Source organism: Portunus trituberculatus, chromosome 27, assembly GCF_017591435.1.
Source record: "Portunus trituberculatus isolate SZX2019 chromosome 27, ASM1759143v1, whole genome shotgun sequence".
In the NCBI taxonomy this organism is placed as follows: Eukaryota; Metazoa; Arthropoda; class Malacostraca; order Decapoda; family Portunidae; genus Portunus; species Portunus trituberculatus.
In genome coordinates, this window is record NC_059281.1 from 3,265,715 (window position 1) to 3,288,225 (window position 22,511).

General features: G+C 39.7%; 1 protein-coding gene across 2 annotated transcripts; it reads left to right on the plus strand.

The window, feature by feature from the left end:
• The first annotated feature begins 9,429 nt into the window (after nt 1–9,429).
• Nucleotides 9,430–18,820, plus strand: LOC123509608 (G patch domain-containing protein 4-like). Of its 2 annotated transcripts, none has more exons than XM_045264040.1 (5): nt 9,430–9,651; nt 12,247–12,413; nt 15,096–15,197; nt 17,996–18,126; nt 18,335–18,820. In XM_045264040.1, the coding sequence occupies exons 1-5, from the start codon at nt 9,591–9,593 to the stop codon at nt 18,756–18,758; spliced, it is 885 nt and encodes a 294-aa protein (XP_045119975.1). In that variant the 5' UTR covers nt 9,430–9,590; the 3' UTR covers nt 18,759–18,820. The 2 variants fall into 2 exon arrangements, with proteins under 2 accessions (XP_045119975.1, XP_045119976.1); XM_045264041.1 differs by having other exon boundaries at nt 9,442–9,619.
• The last annotated feature ends 3,691 nt before the right edge of the window (nt 18,821–22,511 follow it).

Here is a 22,511-nt window from a genome sequence, read left to right on the forward strand (position 1 = left end):
CACACACACACACACACACACACACACACACACACACACACACACACACACACACACACACACACACACACACACACACACACGCACGCACACACAAAGATACAACATGAACATTCATTATCAAAACTAAAAGAATTCATAAGTGCAAACAGATCCAAGGTTACTTCTCGTCTGGGTAAAAAGAAAACGCATAATGAAAAAAAAAAAAAAAAAAGAAGAAAGAAAACGACGAGAAACATCTTTTTTTTTCTTTGTCTCTCCCCTTTCCTTTCCTTCCTCCTGTTCTTCCAGCACCGTTGCCAAGGGCGCGTTGGAACCTTTGTGCCTTTGCTGAGAGAGAGAGAGAGAGAGAGAGAGAGAGAGAGAGAGAGAGAGAAGTGATAACCTTACAAGTGTGCCATCTCATTAAGGCAAATTTCGTGTTGACGGAGGAGGAGGAGGAGGAGGAGGAGGAGGAGGAGGAGGAGGAGGAGGAAAAAATGGAAGACTCAGGGAAGTGGAGAAGCATTGAAGTGGCTGTATTAGTGAGCAACATTCTCTTTATATTTGCTTTCCGTGGCTGTTTGCAAAGTTTTCTGAATCTTTTAAGCGTCTCAACCAAGCAGAGTGGCTGGCAGTCTTCCTTCCCCCGCCACGTTAACAGAATAACTAAACAAAGCACGGATATGGAAGAAAGAAGAAAGAGGAAGAAAGAAAGGAAAAGATAAATCAGGTGAGGAAAGAAAAAACTTACTCTGGGGAGAAAAATGGCAAAATATAAAGAAATGTAGCATGAATAAAGAGCAACTGAAAACTAGATGCAAGAAAGTGATAACTAGTAAAAAGTAAGAAAGCTTAGGATAACAAAGTGAAAGATGTAACACAAAGAAAGAAAAGAAAAACAAAGAAGTAAGGAATGGTAAATGAAAAGAAGTAAAAAGAAAGGATATATATATATATATATATATATATATATATATATATATATATATATATATATAGAGAGAGAGAGAGAGAGAGAGAGAGAGAGAGAGAGAGAGAGAGAGAGAGAGAGAGAGAGAGAGAGAGAGAGAGAGAGAGAGACCCGCAGCAAATATTTTTAAGCTCTATTTTTTTTCCTCTTTCCCTAAGTAGTGACGAGGTAAAAGCAACGCCCAGACTAAAGCGAATATACACGTTGGCAGGCATTTTTTTTTCCCTCCCTCTCCCCTTCCAGCGCAAAGTTTGGGCCGCTGCAGTGGGCACTTTAAATTCAAGATCTCTCCATGAACAACAAACCGCGCAAAACAGAGACAGCTGGTGTGATGTTCTCCACATGCACACACCACCCATCATTTTTTTCCTTTTTAAACATCTTTATACCTAACTAATCAATACCATGCTATCCACACAGCAAGTAGAGCTAATATGGGATAGATGGATAGCCTTTAGATACACTTGGCTGTTCATTAAGAAGGAGAAAAAAAGGAAAGGTATTGAGCGGTGTCCGGCGCGGCATGCAAGGGATGAACGCAGGCTTGGTAACACTGCCGCTCACTGCTGTGTTTGGACTCCACACAAACTTTGGCCTCATCGGCGTAAAGTGGGGAAAAAGCACCAGATTTTTTGTGCACGTGAGTTTTTTCTCCGTAAAGTGGAGGAAATCACGGCGGAGAAAGAGGAAGAGGAGGAGGAGAGGAAGAAGTGTTCACCTGCTTTCTGCCGTGAACTCTGAAGAGGATTGGAGAGAAAAGGAGCGCGGGAGGAAGGCTTAGCAGGGCAGGGAAATAGAATCTGTCTGCCTGTCTGTCCCACCCGCAGTTCTCAAATAGTAGTAGTAGTAGTAGTAGTAGTAGTAGTAGTAGTAGTAGTAGTAGTAGTAGTAGTAGTAGTAGTAGTAGTAGTAGTAGAAGAAGAAGAAGAAGAAGAAGAAGAAGAAGAAGAAGAAGAAGAAGAAGAAGAAGAAGAAGAAGAAGAAGAAAAAGAAAAAGAAGTAGTAGTAGTAGTAGTAGTAGTAGTAGTAGTAGTAGTAGTAGTAGTAGTAGTAGTAGTAGTAGTAGTAGTAGTAGTAGTAGTAGTAGTAGTAGTAGTAATAGCAGTACTAGTAGTAGTAGTAGGAGAAATAGTAATAGTATAGAATGTTCATAAATAATCTCTTTTAATGTTCTTTGTAGTATAGTAGTAGCAGCAGCAGTACTATCAACAGCAGGTCAACATTCCCACAACTACACTGCTTTGCTAACCTTTCACTGCATCGCTCATGGAAATGTTTGTGCAGTGACGATTTCTGGGTACATTCTACGTTTGTTCAGCCTTGGTCTTGGGAAAGTATTTTGTACCGTTAACGCTAATAGCTGTGTATCATTCCATTCCTGTGTTCGGGTAAGGCTTTGGACTCCGGTAACTTGGCAAAGAGCAACGGTGAATTTACAATTTCATGATTACAAAATAGCGCCTCGGTTCTTCAAATCCTTATACGCACCTAAGCAAATTTTGACTGACTATGTATATACCATATACATTAGTTTACTTTTGAATTATTTGTTACATAAGCCATCTCTAAATTCTGTCAGCTTTTATCTTTGTTTAATTTGTACTTTTCTAAACTTCCTATGACAGCTATTATATGCTTAGACTCTGAAGAGACTAATTAGAACTATACTTGTATTTTTATGTCACTTTAATTTGCTATCCTTCTATGATTTCAAGTGTTTCACGAAGACAGCATTAAGCAACATTCAAAGCTCCCCACATTACACAACTATTTAAACATCGTTATCCATTCACTATTTGGGAAAGGGGATGGAATAAAGAAGAAAAGAATTAAACACTTTTCTCCATTCTTCTTAAACTCCTGCCAGTCTCCATTACAGTGAGTAAAAAGTATTATAGAATAAAAATAAAAAATGCAGCAATATCATGTAATACCGCTTGATTAGCTCCCTCGTTTATCCATTTGTTTATGTAGTTATCATTCAATTTATCATGACTATCATACGTACGTAAGTTCAGGATGTTATGTATTATTTATGTCATCAGGCACAGCGGGAGTGAACTCAAAATATCGCCAAATATCATGATTGTATTAAACGTTTGGATGCGTGAATATTTAATGCACACAAACATACTGAAAACTATTTACAACTTCTAGATTTTAATTCAATTTCCTTTGCTTCGTATTCAATTACCAATGTGTGTGTGTGTGTGTGTGTGTGTGTGTGTGTGTGTGTGTGTGTGTGTGTGTGTGTGTGTGAGAGAGAGAGAGAGAGAGAGAGAGAGAGAGAGAGAGAGAGAGAGAGTGTGTGTGTGTGTGTGTGTGTGTGTGTGTGTGTGTGTGTGTGTGTGTGTGTGAGAGAGAGAGAGAGAGAGAGAGAGAGAGAGAGAGAGAGAGAGAGAGAGAGAGAGAGAGAGAGAGAGAGAGAGAGAGAGAGAGATTGATTTGATTGATTGATATATTTATTGGTCTTGATATATACAGACAGACTACTATTATAGACATTATAATATACAATGACCATAATCCATGGAGCATAAGCTCTTTAAGGACTAATGAAATTTATATACTATGGTGGAAGACGAATACATGATTATATGTTAAGTAATTCATAACTTTAACCCAATCAAAGTAGATACATGCATAATAGTTATACCCATAATACAAAGAAATAACAATAATAATAATAATAATAAAATAATAAAAATAATAATAATAATAATAATAATAATAATAATAATAATAATAATAATGATAATAATAATAGTAACAATAACAATAATAACAATAGTAATAAAACATAATAATAATAATTATAATAGTAATAATAAATAGTAACATATAATAATAATAATAATAATAATAATAATAATAATAATAATAATAATAATAATAATAATAATAATAATAATAATAATAATAATAATAATAATAACAACAATAATAATAGTAACAAATAATAGTGATAATGATAATAACCATTACACAATACAAATAATTACATATATTATATTAATAGTATTGACAACAATAGTAAAAATAATAATAATAATAATAATAATAATAATAATAATAATAATAATAATAATAATAATGTGTGTGTGTGTGTGTGTGTGTGTGTGTGTGTGTGTGTGTGTGTGTGTGTGTGTGTGTGTGTGTGTGTGTGTGTGTGTTGCTCCATTTGCAATATTGTTACTTATTCCTTGGTGATCCCATGACACATTTTTTTCTCGTTATAAGAAATTCAATAAGAAACATGCTTCTGTATGTGTGTGTGTGTGTGTGTGTGTGTGTTTATATATATATATATATATATATATATATATATATATATATATATATATATATATATATATATATATATATATATATATATATATATAAGAGGAAAGCTGGCTAAGGGCGATATAGAAAAAAAAAAAAAGCCCATTTAGTTGCCAGTTCCCTTGCAGGTCGGACAGAGTTAGTAGGAAAAAAGGAATGTCAAGTCATAAGATGACGGAGATACATAAGCAGGTAGGAAGTACCAGAGTTCACCAGAGAAAGGTATGAATGATTTGTCCGCAGGAGGGGAGGCATGCAGTTAGCAAGAACAGAAGAGCAGTTAGCACCCAAATAGCGATAGAAAATAGCAAGAGATGCAACATTCCGGCGGTGAGAAAGAGACTGCAGACAGTTGACCAGTCAGAGGGGGGAATTGATGAGACAAGACGAGACACACACACACACACACACACACACACACACACACACACACACACACATACACATATATATATATATATATATATATATATATATATATATATATATATATATATATATATATATATATATATATATATATATATATATATATATATATATATATATATATATATATATGAAACAAACTTCTGTGTGTGTGTGTTTCACTGTTTGATCTGCTGCAGTCTCTGACGAGACAGCCAGACGTTACCTACGGAACGAGCTCAGAGCTCATTATTTCCGATCTTCGGATAGGCCTGAGACCAGGCACACACCACACACCACACACCGGGACAACATGGTCACAACTCCTCGATTTACATCCCGTACCTACTCACTGCTAGGTGAACAGGGGTTACACGTGAAAGAAGACACACCCAAATATCTCCACCCGGCCGGGGAATCGAACCCCGGTCCTCTGGCTTGTGAAGCCAGCGCTCTAACCACTGAGCTACCGGACGTGTGTGTGTGTGTGTGTGTGTGTGTATTTTACTTAGTTGTATTTACCTAGTTGTAGTTTTACAGGGCCTGGGCTTTATGCTCGTGTGGCCCCGTCTCCATATCTACACTTATCCAATCTTACTTTAAAAGTATGCACACTCGTTGCAGACACTACTTCTTCATTTAAACTGTTCTACGTCTCAATACATCTTTGCGGGAAGCTATATTTTTTAACATCTATCAGACATCTTCCTTTTCTCAGCTTTTTACTATGCGATCTTGTGCTTCGAATGTCATATTCTTCTCTCAGGATCAGTTGCTCATTAGGCTATCCACTTGGTCCATTCCGTTGATCAATTTATAAACTTGTATGTGTGTGTGTAATTCAACTCGGTCGCCTGCTGGTCACTCAGCCAGTCTTCCCCATTACGGAGCGAGCTCAGAGCTCATAGACCGATCTTCGGGTGGGACTGAGACCACATCAACACACAACACACACCGGAAATGCGAAGCCACAACCCCTCGAGTTACATCGCGTACCTATTTACTGCTAGGTGAACAGGGGCCACACATTAAGAGGCTTGCCCATTTGTCTCGCCGCTTACCGGGACTCGAACCCGGCACTCTCGATTGTGAGTCGAGCATGCTAACCACTACACTACGTGGTGTGTGTGTGTGTTTCACTTTTTTATCTGCTGCAGTCTCTGACGAGACAGCCAGACTTTATCCTACGGAACGAGCTCAGAGCTCATTATTTCCGATCTTCGGATAGGCCTGAGACCAGGCACACGCCACACACCGGGACAACAAGGTCACAACTCCTCGATTTACATCCCGTACCTACTCACTGCTAGGTGAACAGGGGCTACACGTGAAAGGAGACACACCCAAATATCCGGCCGGGGAATCGAACCCCAGTCCTCTGGATTGTAAAGCCAGCCAGAGGACCGGGGTTCGATTCCCGGGTGTGTCTCCTTCACGTAGTGTGTGTGTGTGTGTGTGTGTGTGTGTGTGTGTGTGTGTGTGTGTGTGTGTGTGTGTGTGTGTGTGTGTGTGTGTGTGTGTGTGTGTGTGTGTGTGTGTGTGTGTGTGTGTGTGTGTGTACTGAGTATGTGTGTGTCGTCTGCTAGTCACCCTGCCAGCCTTTCTCCTACGGAAAGGGCTCAGGGCTTATACTGACGATCTTCGAGTAGGACAGAGACCACATTACACACTACCCACACCGGGAAAGCGAGGCCACAACTCCTTAAGATACATCCTGTACCTATTTAATGCTAAGTGAACAGAGGCTACACATTAACAGGCTTGCCCATTTGCTTCACCGCTCCCGGGATTCAATCCCGGGCCCTCTCGGTTGTAAGCTAAGCCGTGCTAACCACTACACCACCACACAGTGTGTGTAGTTCACCACTGTCGTCTGCTGGTCACACAGTCAGCCTTTCCCATTACGGAGCGAGCTCAGAGCTCATAGACCCCTTCAGGTAGGTCTGAGACCACAACACACTCTACACACCAGGAAAGCGAGGCCACAACCCCTCACGCTACATCCCGTATCTATTTACTGCTAGGTGAACTGGGGCTACACATTAACAAGCTTGCACATTTGCCTGACCGCACCCGGAACTCGTAACCAGGCCCTCTCTGTTGCGAGCCGAGCGTGCTAACCACTACACTACGCGGTGTATTTACCTATATAGTTGTATTTACCTAGTTGTAAGATACAGAACAAGAGCCACACTAGGTTCGTGCTGTCCCGTCTCCATACCTACTTTTATCCAAATTTTTACTTAAATTTGTGGATTGTCTTGGCTCACATAGTCTCATCAGTAAGCTCATTCCATGCTGTTATATTTATATGAGAAAAGATGTGCTTCTTGATGTCTTTTCTGCACGCACTCTGTTTCAATTTCTTTTTATATCCTCCAGTGCTACTATTTTCAGGTACTACGAGGTCATCCCTGTCAACCTTTCCCAAACCTCCTAATATTCTATATAGTATTATCAGATCACCTCTTTCCCTCCTTTTTTTCTAGTGTCGTCAGGCCAAATTTATTCAACCTGTTCATAACTGTGTGTGTGTGTGTGTGTGTGTGTTTCACTGTTTGATCTGCTGCAGTCTCTGACGAGACAGCCAGACGTTACCCTACGGAACGAGCTCAGAGCTCATTATTTCCGATCTTCGGACAGGCCTGAGACCAGGCACACACCACACACCACACACCGGGACAACAAGGTCACAACTCCTCGATTTACATCCCGTACCTACTCACTGCTAGGTGAAAGGAGACACACCTAAATATCTCCACCCGGCCGGGGAATCGAACCCCGGTCCTCTGGCTTGTGAAGCCAGCGCTCTAACCACTGAGCTACCGGGCGTGTGAGTGTGTGGGTGTGTGTGTGTATTTACCTAGTTGTATTTACCTAGTTGTAGTTTTACAGGGCCTGGGCTTTATGCTCGTGTGGCCCCGTCTCCATATCGACACTTATCCAATTTTTCTTTAAAACTATGTACACTCTTTGCTGACACCACTTCCTCACTCAGACTGTTCCACGTCTCAACACATCTTTGCGGAAAACTAAATTTTTTAACATCTCTCAGACATCTTCCCTTCCTCAGTTTCTTACTATGCGATCTTGTGCTTCTAATGTCATATTCTTCTCTCAGGATTAGTTTCTCATTATCCACTTGATCCATTCCGTTAATCAATTTATAAACTTGTATCAGATCCCCTCTCTCTCTTCTCTGTTCCAGGGTTGGTAGATCCATTGCTTTTAGTCTCTCCTCATATGTCATCCCTTTAAATTCTGGAACCATTCTTGTAGCCATTTTTTGTAGTCTCTCCAATTTCCTTATGTGTTTCTTTTTATGGGGGGTCCACACAACTCCTGTGTGTGTGTGTGTGTGTGTGTGTGTGTGTGTGTGTGTGTGTGTGTGTGTGTGTGTGTGTTTTGTATCTTTTTTTTTTTCAACTGGCCAAGGGTGAACAAAAAATGGAAAAAAAAGGCCCACTTGGTTGCCAGTTCCCTTAAAAGTCAAGAGAATGAACCAAAATTCAGAGTTATCCAAGTCAAGAACAAAATGTCTTGAGAACTCCCTCTTAAAAGAAGTTAAGTCGTAGGACGATGGAAATACAGAAGCAGGTATGGAGTTCCAGAGTTTACCAGAGAAAGGTATGAATGAATGAGAATACTGGTTAACTCTTGCATTAAAGGGTTGGACAGAATAGGGATGAGAGGAAGAAGAAAGCTTTGTGGAGCGAGGTCGGAGGAGGAGGGGAGGCATGCAGTTAGCAAGAATACTTGATTAGTTAGCATGAAAATAGCGATAAAAGATAGAAAGAGATGCAACATTTCGGCGGTGAGGAAGAGGCTGAAGGCAGTAAGTCAGGAGAGGGGAGTGGATGAAACGAAATTTACTTAGTTGTATTTTACCTAGCTGTATATTACAGGATTCGAGCGGGGGTTCATAGTGACCTGTCTCTATATGTACAATTATTCAACTTTTCCTTAAATTTATGCACACTTTCTGCTGCTACAATTTCTTCATTCAATCCATTCAGCAGATGTCCACCGTCGTATGTGGAAAACTTAACTTCTTAATGTTCCTCAGACACTGACACTTTTTATGATCTCGGAATGTCCTCTTGTTCGTCCACCTCTATCCTCTGTCAGTGATTAGGTCTTGTTTATCTACCTTTTCCATACGGTTTACTGACTTATACATCGTTATTAGGCCTCTTCTTTCCCGTCTATCCTTCAAAGTTGGTAGTTCCATTTCCTTCAGTCTTTCTTTATAGGGAAGATCCTTTATTTCCGGGACTATCTTTGTTGAGGTCCTTTGGATTTTTTCTAGTTTCTTGATGTCCTTCTGCCTGTATGGTGACCATACCACTGCTGTATATTCTAAGCTGAGAGAGAGAGAGAGAGAGAGAGAGAGAGAGAGAGAGAGAGAGAGAGAGAGAGTTTATCATATTTTGTAAATATTTTGACCATGACCATAACCATGGAAAGATAGGAAATTTCCGTCCTCTTCCTCTGCTGGCTGCAATTTTAATATACAAGCTAAAACTTATCAAATTAAATCAAATCAACACATATGTATTCTTGTTTTGTATACTGTCCAGTGTTAGATTTTTTATACTTTAACCTTAAGTCTTTGTCCAGGGGGTGGGTGGCAAGGCCCATCCTCTTCCTTTGTTGCAATTATTTATTAATTCAACAATAAATGTATCAATCAATCAATCAATCACATATCAGAAAGGTCGCCCCGTTGCAAAGCTTTTCCAGCACTCCAGTACAAAACACAACACAGCTGATCCTTCCCTACCCACGGGCCCACGAGGCCTTATTCCCAGATATCATCTTCATGGCCTGACCTCACACAACGCCTCTCTTCTCCACGGCCGCTCCTCAGCCTCGCCACCTCACCAAGACACAGTTCACCAACACAATGTCTGACGCAAGATTTAATTTCGCTCGGTCAGTGCTGGAGAAATATGGGTGGAGTGAAGGTAAGGATTTTCTTCCTGTGGTGCTGCACATGGTGCACTATCCAGGAAATTGCAAAAGATTCGTAAGGAATATAACACAAAATATGGATGTGTATATTTCTTGTGGTGATGGGCGTGTGCAATTGTTATTTGTTTAGTGAGCGTACAGGCTTCACTAACCCAAAGGAATGTACTCTGCAACGCCGCCGTGACCGTATGCCAGTAAAGTGCCATGAGTTTCATATAACAGTAGAAGTTAATTATATTGATAATTAGACGCGTGCATACGCTCACTATCGAAATTTGATAGCATATTATAATTCTGCATCAAATAAATTCCTAGCGTAGAGGTACTTAGTAACTGATTTATATAAATACAATACACACAAGTACCATCTTTCTCCAAATCTTCCACTGCATACGTTTCATTGGGAGGGTCAAGGACAGCTGAATGTTAAGGGAGTCATAGGGAAGAACAAACATACATTATTTGCTTTGAGTGGCCTCACTGGACATGGGTAGTGGGTTCCCTCCAAGCTTAGCCACTATGTACCTGTATCCAATATGGCAACTCCGTTCATAATGTGTGTTTGTTTTTGTCTGAAATGCTGGGCATCACACTGCCCTCTACCCTCCCAACAAATCACATGCAGTGTGTCCAAACCTTTACATATACAGTGAAACATATAACATCAATACCAATATAAAAGCCATATGTATGATGAGCATCACAAAACATAGTTTTCAGTGAATGCTTGCTGCTATATACCGTTGGCTGCTATGTACTGGCTCCTATATACCACTGCTTTGGCTTATATGTACCATTGATGGGCTGCTACCTATGTACTGGCTCCTATGTACCACTGCTTTAGCTTGTATGTACCAAACAAGGCTGCCATGTACCAGATACCAAGTAGGAAGATAAGATATTTACTGTAAAAAAAAAAAAAAAGTAATATACATGATATAAAAGTAGTGAAACTACATTAAAAGATAACACAAAAGCATAAACATATTAAAACTGCATACAATAATTAAAATTTTAAACAATAAGATTCAGCATACTGTACATTGACTTGATACAGGCTTAGTCCTCAATATGATCCAGCAGTTCAATGCAGCGATTAAGAAATTCTGATGTTGTCATGGATTTGTTCTCATATTTCATCCATGGGTCATCGAGCTTAATTTGCTTTTGGATAGCATGCTTTCTCTAGTATCTATACATTTTTCTTTTGTTTTACTAATTTTACATTCATATGAATTCTACTAGATTCGTCTTGTAGAATACATACTAATAAAGAGGTACATGTTTATAGAATTGGTTTTTGCTATACCTTGTTAATTGTATGGTGCCACCCTCCTGCATCGTTATTAGTAAGACAGGGTGCTTGTAGGAGCTGCAAGAATGTGGAGGATTTTTTTTTTTTTTTTTTTTTTTTTCCCATAGTAGGGAATGAGATCAGGAAGTGACTGGCTTGTGATTTGATGAAAAGCTGGCTCTATATTAGATGGAGGTAAGTTTAGCAGCACCATTAACTGCCGAATTAATTGTCTTACAGCGAGTTGATTAATATAGGCATTTTGTAGACTTAGTCTCTTCATTCTGCAGTACACTGCTTGGGCCCAGTAAAACCAGCAGCCATGAAGGGAAGCAAATAGTGAGCAGATCCACTGGAATTCCTAAGTTGTCCTTTTCGAAGCAAATAATGAGCAGAGCTCTATTTGCTCTATTTTCTATTTGTGTGGCAAACAAATAAACATTATTATTAATTATATTAATAATAAAGTTACATAACTATAATCATGGTACATAGCAGCCAGGGATGGTCCATAGCAGCCAGGTACATAGTAGCCATGGATGGTACATAGCAGCCAATGGTACATAGAGGCCTGTTACATTTTCAGTTACACATCAGTCATCCATATTTTGTACTTTTACCATATTTTATCTAAGTGTAAGCAGGGTAGTTTGAGGTTGATACTGTGCTTCCTTTTAATTAGCATCTCACAAATATTAGAGTAAAGGTTACATTTTTTACTAATCGGAACCCTGCTAGCTTAAACTTTTTCCCCATGAATGAGTATAAGAAAAGGCATGTTGGACTTGCCCAGAGATTTAGGTGGTTCATAGTAGTCTAATTGTAATTCCATTAGTCCACTTCAATCCTCTGTGTGGCATGCAGCAGCTGTGTTAAGGTGCTGCTGCTTGTGTTTGGTCTGTGAATGGATGATTGCTTGATAAATTTAAATTAATTTTTCCATTACCGGATAAATATTTATCTTTTATAAAGCAAATTTGTTAGAAGTTTGTAAGGACATCAAATAAATCTGGATATTGTCCAGCAGGGCTTCCTAAACCTGGCACCAAGTTTACACATTATTCAGCTAGTGTCCAGCCATAGTTAACTTTCAGCTGAATGAATTTAATATGTAGTTTGCATACTCCTTTTTTTCTTCTTCTTTTTCTATATACAATACATATGAGAAGACATTGTCTCAGTGTAGGTAACCAAAATAAATTTTTCATTTTGTAAAAACATTGACAATATTATTAATAGAATATCAATTTTGCAGTAAAATGTGAGTATTTTATGGGTTTTTTTTCATTCCCAGGTAAAGGGTTAGGTCGAGAGGAGAAAGGTATCACTGAGGCCATCAAGCCCAAGTTGAAGTTCAACAGTACAGGCCTGGGCTATGACATGGGTGAGCAGTTCAAGTTCCAGTGGTGGGACCATGTGTTCAACAAGGCAGTCGACAATATTACAGTCACAAAAGATCAGGTGGGACTCTTTTCACTATCATTATTTCACTTGTTTTCCCTTATGATGTTGAATGGTCACATGTTTCGAGCAAAACCTTTCCTTTCCACAGTGGCCTTCTCTAGTGAAGAGTAACTATGATTTCAGGGTGACATCTCCCAAGATGCTGCCAACCAGGGTATTCAAGCCCTGTTGGAACTTATTTATATTTTAACAAAATATAGATAAAATGGTGGTGGAGTGTTTACTATCAATTCAGTTGTAAGAGCCCACCTCAAAGAGTAAGATCATTACCACAGTGTGTCTTACCTCAAGGAGTAATGGCATCACACTGTTAAGAACACAGTTACCCATATCAGGATCAAGATCACCGACCACGTGTTTTGTTTTGGTACATTCAATGCGTGGTGCATAGTCACTTAGGCCAACTCTTCCAAACTGGTGTCATTCTATGTGAATTACCGGTAAGTATGACCTATTATATATTGTTACCTTGAAAGAAAGAGTTGTTTTGTGGTGTAGTACCAATCATTACTTTGTTCATATGTGCAAAGATGTCTGGGGTTTCATTTTAGAGCTTCTATTGCCACCAATCACACTGTCTCAATGCTGAACCTTGGCCTCATAGGACACACGCTCATTTTCTGAGACTTTTTTTGAGTGAAAAGGTGAGTCTTATTAGCCATCAAATACGGTATATTGTCTGATCTTGCCCAGCCCTACTGACCTGCCCTCAAGCAGTCTTACTTTAGACTGTTTTTGCTTCAAGCTCACCATCTTGCCACCTTCATTTCACAGCCAGTGTAAGACAGTTACATATAGTATGAACAGAACACAGAAATGATTTCAGAAATACTCAAATTTATATATATATATATATATATATATATATATATATATATATATATATATATATATATATATATATATATACAGTCAACCCTCGGCTATCGCGACTTCAGCTATCGCGTTTTACTGCTATCACGCACCCATGAAAAGCTTCTAAAATTTCATTATCACGACCTCAGATGCCTGCTATCGCGCGCCCAGCCATGACGTCATGGTATATCTGAGCGCTCATTGGCCAAAACCGCCTTCCCGCCAAGATGAGTGCGTGTCCTCCCCACTAGACAGTGATAGCCAGATTCTACCATTTTTTGTGCTCACAATGGCCACACAAATGGCAAAAAGATAAAGTAAATACAATGAGCTGATGTAATTTTTTTATGTTATAACCTTGACATGTTTTAATTGGTACCAATGGATTATACAGTAATTAAAAAAAGCTAAAAATGAGGGATATTAGGAGTAAAATTTGTGGTTGCGGCACCAATAACAATTTTCACCATTAGTTGTTCAATTCAGCTATGGTGCAGCTATTTCGGCCCCAATTGGGCGCGATAGCCGAGGGTTAAATGTATATATATATATATATATATATATATATATATATATAGAGAGAGAGAGAGAGAGAGAGAGAGAGAGAGAGAGAGAGAGAGAGAGAATATTATCCCATATTCATACATTTACTTTTAATGCATTTAACAAAATAAACCATGAGTATAATTTGGTGGTGGCTGGTAGCAGTGTTTGTTTACCCTCACCTCAGCTGCCAGCCATGCAGTCCTGATTTGACATGACTTGACCAGTCCAGACCACACTGCCTCACCATTCCACCACAAGCAATATGTTGCTGCTACAGAGCATGATTTACTAATATGTAGACTTAGTGAGCCAGGAAAAGTGCTTCTAAGTAAAAGCACAGATGATCATATAGTGGCTATAACATGGGAGAAAATCACCACCTTCAACTGTGCAGGCTATGGGAAGAGGGCAGTCCACCAGCTATCTACATAAATGGGTACTTATCAAGCAATAAAGACATACAACTGATCGTAAGCTAAGTAGAATTCTAATAGAAAACTTGGGAGATGGAGATGTGGTGACTGAAGCTGGCAGTGGTGGCGATGTTGTTGACAGTTGTTGTTCCTACTTCCTGGGTTTGGTTTTGATCATAATTTGTGTAAAGTAGCTATTTGAATGATAACCTATATACTTTCATGTTTTAAAATCAATTAGTTCACAAAAAATTATGATAATAGGTAATTTAGCCAAAACTTATGTGAAGGTAATGACGAAGACATGAGTCTTGGTTCACCTTCGCGGCGAAGTAAATCCTGCCTGAACATTGCCTTCCTGAGCTCTGGGAAGGTGGGGTTCGCTCTTAAGAATACCATATTCTCGTGCACAATACCCTTCAAGTAACGAAGTTAGAAGGTATTGTTTAAGAATCTGGCTGTAAGTATCCTAATTAGTTTCAGGCTTATTTACATACTTGTAGGGTGTTTATTGTTATCATAGGTCCACATGCTCTAAGGCAAATGCCACATAATAGTCTAGGCTTGGCACTGCCTATGCTGGCCCCAATTTACCAGAGCTCCTTTCCAAGGCCGAGTACATCCTTGAAGATTTTTACAACTTTTCTTTCCTACATTCATCTTTTGTCAACCAGTGACATTTCTTTTTCCTTGATTACAGTGAACCCTTCATATAGGTACCATGATAAATAGGCGTAGAGAGAATAACTTTTTTTGCATTGTACTCTTTGTCATCATGTCCAGTTCATGCCAATTCATTTATTGGGATTTTGGGTACTGTTACTGTATTCATGTCTTTGCTCATAAACTGACCTCATCTCTACAGAGTGGTTTTGTGGAAGTCAATCAGAAACAAAGTTTGGAGGTGAGCACCAAGAGACCATCAAGAAACAACACCAAGTCTAAGTTTTATGGAGGCTTTGTGAAGGCAAGTACACTGCAGTTGTGATGGCCTCCCTGGCACATCATGGAACCACTGCCAAATTGGTTAGGAGGCAGAATAATTTTTCTATGAGACACTTGTGTTGGATCAGACCTGTCAGGACTCTCATGGTGGCTTGCTTTTCTTATACATTGGCAATCAGGACATAAATAATCATAACATAACATAACATAAATAATAGGATAAAAAAGGGCCACCAGGGCCCATCTAGGTTATCCTGTATCAGTCGCACAGCGACCTCGTCATCAGTACTTAAAGATACACTTACAAGTACACAATACATTATATACTAATTCTAAATATTTGGCCCATTAACAGGGCTAAGTCCTGCAGCGAAATCCTCTACAATTTGTGGTCCCCATACATGGGGATCATGTCTTATTTAACTATAGTAAATTTCTTATAAAAACTATCATGCAGTGCTATACATAATTATAAATCTAATAAATTTAAGTGCTTATCTAATCTGTTTTTAAACATTGTCAAACTAGTGCTATTTACAACCGTCTCTGGCAATGCATTCCAGAAGTCTACCACCCTATGACTAAAGAAATATTTTCTTATATCTAACCTGCAGCCTTGCTTTCTAATCTTCCTGCCATGATTTCTAGTCCTATTTCCCTCCTCTAAGGTAAAGAAAGATCTCACATCTATGTAGTTTGTATCTGAGAACATTTTAAATAACTCTATCATATCCTCTTATACATCTCCTCTCAAATGAAAACATGTTTAATTCCTTTAATCTATCTCTATACTCCAGGCGCTTTAATGCTGGTATCATCCTAGTTGCTCTTCTCTGAACTGCTTCTAACATGTTGATATCCTGCCTATAGTGGGGTGACCAGGCCTGTATGCAATACTCTAAATGGGGCCTAACATAGGAATTATATAAGCTACGCACCACTTCCTTACTTTTATAACTAACATTTCTATTTATAAAACCCAGGATCCTATTTGCCCTATTTCTTGCTTCTAAACATTGCTTTGAAAATTTCATAGTCCTGTCTATCACTACTCCTAAATCCTTTCCTTCCTCTACTGCCTCTAGCCAACATCCCTCCATCTCATAGTTAAAGTTTGTGTTGTCTTTACCTAAATGCATAACCTGACACTTTTAGAATTAAACTCCATCTGCCACCTGTCTGCCCATGCTATCAGCCTGTCCAGGTCTCGTTGTATTCTGTAATTGTCCTTTTCACCCTGTACTGCACATGCTATCTTAGTATCATCTGCAAACTTTGATACTTTGCTACTAATTCCTATATCTAAATCGTTAATGTACACCAAGAAAAGAAGAGGTCCTAGCACTGATCCTTGGGGTACCCCACTAACCACTTCCTTCCACTCAGACATTGCCCCATTTAATACTACTCTCTGTTTCCTATCAGAAAGCCATTCACTAATCCAATCAACTAACCTACCCCCTATCCCATGTAGTCTCAATTTGTACACTAGCCTCCTATGCGGTACCTTATCAAACGCCTTGCTAAAATCTAGATATATAACATCTATGCTATTTCCATCATCTAACTCCTTGGTAATATATTCTAAGATATCGAGCAAATTTGTAAGACAGGACCTCCCTGATCTAAAGCCATGTTGGGTATCTCTAATTAATCTATTCTCATTTAAATGCTCCCAAATACTACCCTTAATGATTTTCTCTAGTATCTTACATACTATACTAGTTAAACTGATCGGTCTATAATTATTCGCATCATCCTTCCTACCTTTTTAAATATTGGAGTAACATTAGCTAACTTCCAGTCCTGAGGTATCTCAGCAAACCTAAGTGATCTTTCAAAGATTAACTTAAGTGCTTCAGAAATACTGTCTACACCCTCCCTAAGTACTCTGGCATGTAGCTCATCAGGACCACTAGCTTTCCTATCGTCTAGTTCAAGAATAAATTTCCTAATAATTCCCGGTTTTATATCAATATTTTCTAAAGCTCTTAAACTACTCGTCGCACTGTTTGTAACAGGATTTCCTATTCTTTCCTAGTAAATACTGAAGAAAATTGTTCATTCAATAATTCTACTATGTCTTCATTTTGATCCACTACTACACCATCTTTTCTGAGTGGTCCAATCCTATCCTTATTTCTTTTATCACTGACCTTGTAATAACTATATAATTTTTTGGGATCTTTACTCCCAGCTCTAGCTAGTTTTATCTCTGCCTGTCTTTTACTTTTTTTTATAACCTTACTCAAATCATCTCTGACCTGTCTGTACCTAATCAAATCTACATCTTCCCCACTTTTCTGCAACTCTCTGTATGCCCTCTTCTTCTCTCTGATCTGGCTACCTATCTCATGAGTCCACCATAATGGCTTCCTGTTTCTCTGCCTTATATTTTTGTAAGGGATACACTGCATCAATCAATATGGTGCAAATGATTTTTGGTTGGCTTGACTGTCCTGACACTACAGAAAGTGTAGTCTCTTTTTTTATTAGCCATTATGTAGCATATATGTTGCTGGAGATGGAATGCTGAAGCTCCTTCATTAGTTTACAGCATAAGTCTTTGCAGTGCAAGTTGACATACATACTTGATGCATTATGATCCTTTCCTTATGAAAAATAATAAGATATCTTACATATCTGAAGAAACCAAAAAAATATATATGTTTATTTAACTCAGTGTAATTTTTTTCTCTGGAAAAAAAAAAAAACATAACTGAATTTCTTAAATATATAAGGTAAAATTGAAGCACACGTTACAGCAGCAAACAACATGAATCACAGAAACCACTGTTCATTTTCTCCCTGCACCATCAGGGAGGAACTCTGGTCGGACAAGCACAGACACATGAATTGGACACCAGTGATGAGGAACAAGAGAAGGACAAATCTCTAAGGCTGTCAGATGAGCAGCTATTAAAGCTTTGTAAAGGACGCACAGCTCACAAGTAAGAAATATGCTACAATTAAACATTATCATACAGAGGAAATATACCATTAAATAAAAGAACAGAAATCATCCATTCAGTCTCAATAATTACAGGTTGTATACAAACCACTAATCAATTTGTAGGTTATGTAACAATCCAGTTTTTAAGTTCCCTTCTTTAGATGCATTGTATTGCTCACAAGGCATTACCTCATTCCTTCCTTCAGGGGAGCTCGCCATGGACTGAATATGACAGCCAAGCTTGCCCGAGTGAGGGAGCAGGAACTGTTGCTGCTGCAGGAGTGGGGTGCAGCAGACTCACAAGTACAGCAAGATGAAGTGCAGCCAAAGAAGAAGAAAAGGAAATCCAGCAAGAACAAAGATGTTCAAGCTGTAACTTGTGTTGATGGATCAGAACCAGAGAATTGTGTTGAACATACAAAGAAGCAGAAAAGTAAAAGAAAGAAAGATGAAGGAAAGGATGAGTGTGCAGCAGTAGAGGACAAACAAGAGACTTATGAATCAAATCCAGTAAAAAAGAAAAAGAAAAAGCACAAAACAGAAGTAACTGATCCATGCACTGCAGAAGTCTATGTCACCACCACAAAACAAAAGAAAAAGAAGAAAAAGAAAAAAGATTGTAATGAATAACTACATAGTTTACCATAAATTATGAGAAAATGGCTTTTCCTTTTAAATTGAATGATCTAAAACTTGACCTTATTTTTTCCTGATATTCCACCAACCTATAGAGTATTTCTCATTATTTGTCTATAGGAAAGAAATGAGACAAGTGAGGTCATGTGGTACTATGACAAGGGAGCAAGAAGAAAATGTTAAAGTACAGGAAATATCTTGTCACTACTTAAGTGTTTTGTTCAATTGTGAGCTTCCAGTATTTCTTGGAAATCTTTCATTTTCATTAATTTTAACATAATGATCCCTTTCACCCACACTAGCATCTCACTTTCTGACCAGGTCCACATATAGGCTTGTCCTGGAGAGGGGCAGCAATAGCTGTTACTAGGATGAGATGTTCTTCAAAAAAAATTATAACACACACACACACACAGATTACATTAAAACAGCAGCAAATCACTCATTATTATGCAAAATAAAAGGCAAACTCTTGATATTAAGATTGATTTACTGTTCTACTACAGTTTCATGCAATAAACTGTAGATGGTTTTGGCCACCCTTAGGTTGTTGTTCTTACTATTTACAACATTTCCAATAAGTACACTACCTGCTGCAAATTAATAATAATGCTGCAATAGGTCCGGGAATGTGCTGTGTCTGTCGAGTTTTCTCTAGGTCCTGCAAGCTGTGGCGAGCTACGGAGTTCCACACTCAGAAATGAGCAGTACACTGGCTTGCATTTGTTTATAGCTGGGGTTTGTGGGTAACTGCTGAATAGGATTCTCATTGTGTCTATAGTTCTTTTGTCCAATGATGTGCCACCATCTCAACACCACAAGCTGCGCCAATGGGAATTTGCTATATGTATTCGTAGGCAGGGCACAGCTGGGCAGACAAGTGCATAGGGACATCTGTGTACTCAGTTCAGCCATGGCCACCATTGACATTAGTTGTAAAGGTTGTGAATTTGATTACTGGTAAATCATCGCTCCTGCTGTCCCCGTGGAGTACAGTGAACTTAATGACACTTGAGTAGAGGATGACCCGCAGCCAGGATCTTCACCCTCTCACTAAGGTATTTTGAGTTATGAATTTATACTGGAGAGTTACTAGTAGAGATGGGGCATTTTGTGTAGAGCTATAAGAGAACTAGGTTTTAGCGCAGGGGAGCAGGTCAGTGTTCCAGTTGGGGTGGGGGGTTGTGGGGGGTACAGACCCCTGGCTAGGATACATTAGGTTAGGTTTATGTTAGGGTTCTGGAGGGAGGGTGTGGGGGGGGGAGGCACAGCCCCTCCAGCTTGGATTCATTAGGTTAGAATTATGTTAGGGTTAGGTTAGTGTCCAAGAGGTGGGGCAGCCCTACCCCCAGACTAGAATGCGTTAGGGTAGGTTTATGTTAGGATTAGCTTAGTGTCCTAGAGGGAGAAGGTTATGCTTTGTAAATTTCCCTAGATATAGGAAAATTTCTTTAGATTTAGGGAAATCCTTCAAACATATAGGGAAATTTTTCTTGATTTAAAAAAAAAAATATATATATATTGTTACGGTCACGACTGCGGTTAACTGCTACAGCTCACTAGAGTGTTATCCTGGCAAAATCGCCAGCTTTGTTACGGTCAGTGCAGTGGGGAACATAACACTCCACAGAGTTCCCACTACTATAAATCACAGCAGCCGTAACCCTCAGGTTCTTTCAAGGTCGCCAACAGTGTATAACTTCCCCCACTGTAAGGGAATCTCCTCAGCAACTCTTCTCCTCCCCAACCAAGTAGAATTTATAAATGGTAGATGCTATGTGTAACAGGGCGAGGCTTTAATACCCCCTAGAGAAACCGCCCACAAGGACAATTCCACCCACTTCTCTAGGAAGTATTAATGCCTCTCCACACGCCTTGTCCACAGACTGTGATAACTCACAGACCGGGACAACACGCGCGGTATATTACTATACTATCTTACTACGACAAGTGCTTCCTAACACCTGTCAGACTGACACCCCTAGCCTACGACTACTACAATATATGAGGTTTACAGCACATCCGGTGGTGTACACACAAGCCTAGACACCACCTACAGGTGACAACAGCCACACACGGAGTCCAGATACTCGTCACAGACACGTCTGGCGGACGAGATCTACACACCACTGGCCTACAGTACGAAGCTTCTCAGCTTTTCACTAGCGTGCGTGGCAACAACTACTATAATACAGTGTACTACTGATACTACACAACAGATGATGGGGGCACACAGCCACCCACCAAACCCTACTGGTGACTACAGCCACCAACAGCAACAACGGGACGAAACAATAACGCGTCCCTCCGCGTCGCCACACCACGAGTGGACGAGCGCACGAGAAATGCAGCCCCAACCAGCCACACTTTCTCAGGACAACAAGCCCATTGTCCTACACAGCCACGGTCTACCGAGTAACAAGCCAGCTACTCAAGGGAGGGCACAACTCCCAGACCAATGACTAAATGACTAATGAGTACCACGAAAAACCCAGCCAACACGCATCTCTCTCACTGTGCCAGACCGACGAGAGTGGTGTCTATCTCCGCTGAAGGCTCACTTGGTACTATAAACAGTATACTACTGATACTACACAACAGATGATGGGGGCACACAGCCTCCCACCAAAACACACTGGTGACCACAGCCACCAACAGCAACAACAGGACGAAACAATAACGCGTCCCTCCGCGTCGCCACACCCGAGTGGACAAACGCAAACAGGAAATGCAGCCCCAACCGGCCACACTGTCCTTAGGACAACAAGCCCACTGTCCTACACAGCCACGGTCTACCGAGTAACAAGCCAGCTACTCAAGGGAGGGCACAACTCCCAGACCGATGACTAGTGAGCACCTAGAGAAATCCAGCAACACGTCGCTCTCTTTACCCTGTGCCAGACCAACGAGAACCCGCGTCCACCTCAGCTGAAGACTACCCTGGTACTGAGGCGATGCTTGCAGGCACAACAAGATGGTGGAAACAAAGAGAGGGTGGTTGGCCGCACAGCAGAACAGCGACAGATATATATATATATATATATATATATATATATATATATATATATATATATATATATATGCTGTGGTACAGTGGAACCATGCGTGCTTTGGGGTCTGAGGGGTCTCCAAGAGCACGGGTTCGAATCCTGTCCACGGTCCGAGTGTAGGTTAGGCTTCCTCACTCGGGGCAACGGTTTCCTAGAGGGTGGGCTTTGAGATAGGAGGTACCCTCAAAAAGTATCCCCTTTAGCCTATAAACTCCCGTGAAAAGCCCACATGGTATAAATAAAAATATATGCCTTCCCCCATCCAAAGGCTTGTTGGTTAAATTTCTACAATAACATGAACAGCTCACTTTGGGATGAAATAATTTCTTTTCTGGTAGATTTTGACCTGTTTTGAGTGAATGTGCACTTCGTTTCCGTCGCAAATCTGTAGTTTTTTTTTTTTTTTTTTTTACACCCTCCGGTTCTTAAGGAAACGATTTCGTGGTGTTAAATTTCGACCCGTTTTGAATATACACTTTCTTTTCCATGCGAAACAGCTTTTTTTTTTTTATCACCCCTCCTACCCCCGTCTGATGTTGATATACGAGTTTCCAGTAAAACGAAGCTTTTTTTTCTGATTTATTTTTACTGGTTTTCAATGAATATATACTAACCTAACCTAATCTAAACCTAACCTTACCTAACCTAAACCTACCCTAACCTAACCTAACCTAAACCCAACTTAACCTAACTTAAA

Coding starts and splice junctions, on each gene's coding strand:
- LOC123509608 (XM_045264040.1), top strand. CDS start 9,591: ATGTCTGACGCAAGATTTAATTTCGCTCGGTCAGTGCTGGAGAAATAT. Junction 9,652..12,246: donor GAAATATGGGTGGAGTGAAG/GTAAGGATTTTC, acceptor TTTCATTCCCAG/GTAAAGGGTTAGGTCGAGAG. Junction 15,198..17,995: donor TTTATGGAGGCTTTGTGAAG/GCAAGTACACTG, acceptor CTGCACCATCAG/GGAGGAACTCTGGTCGGACA.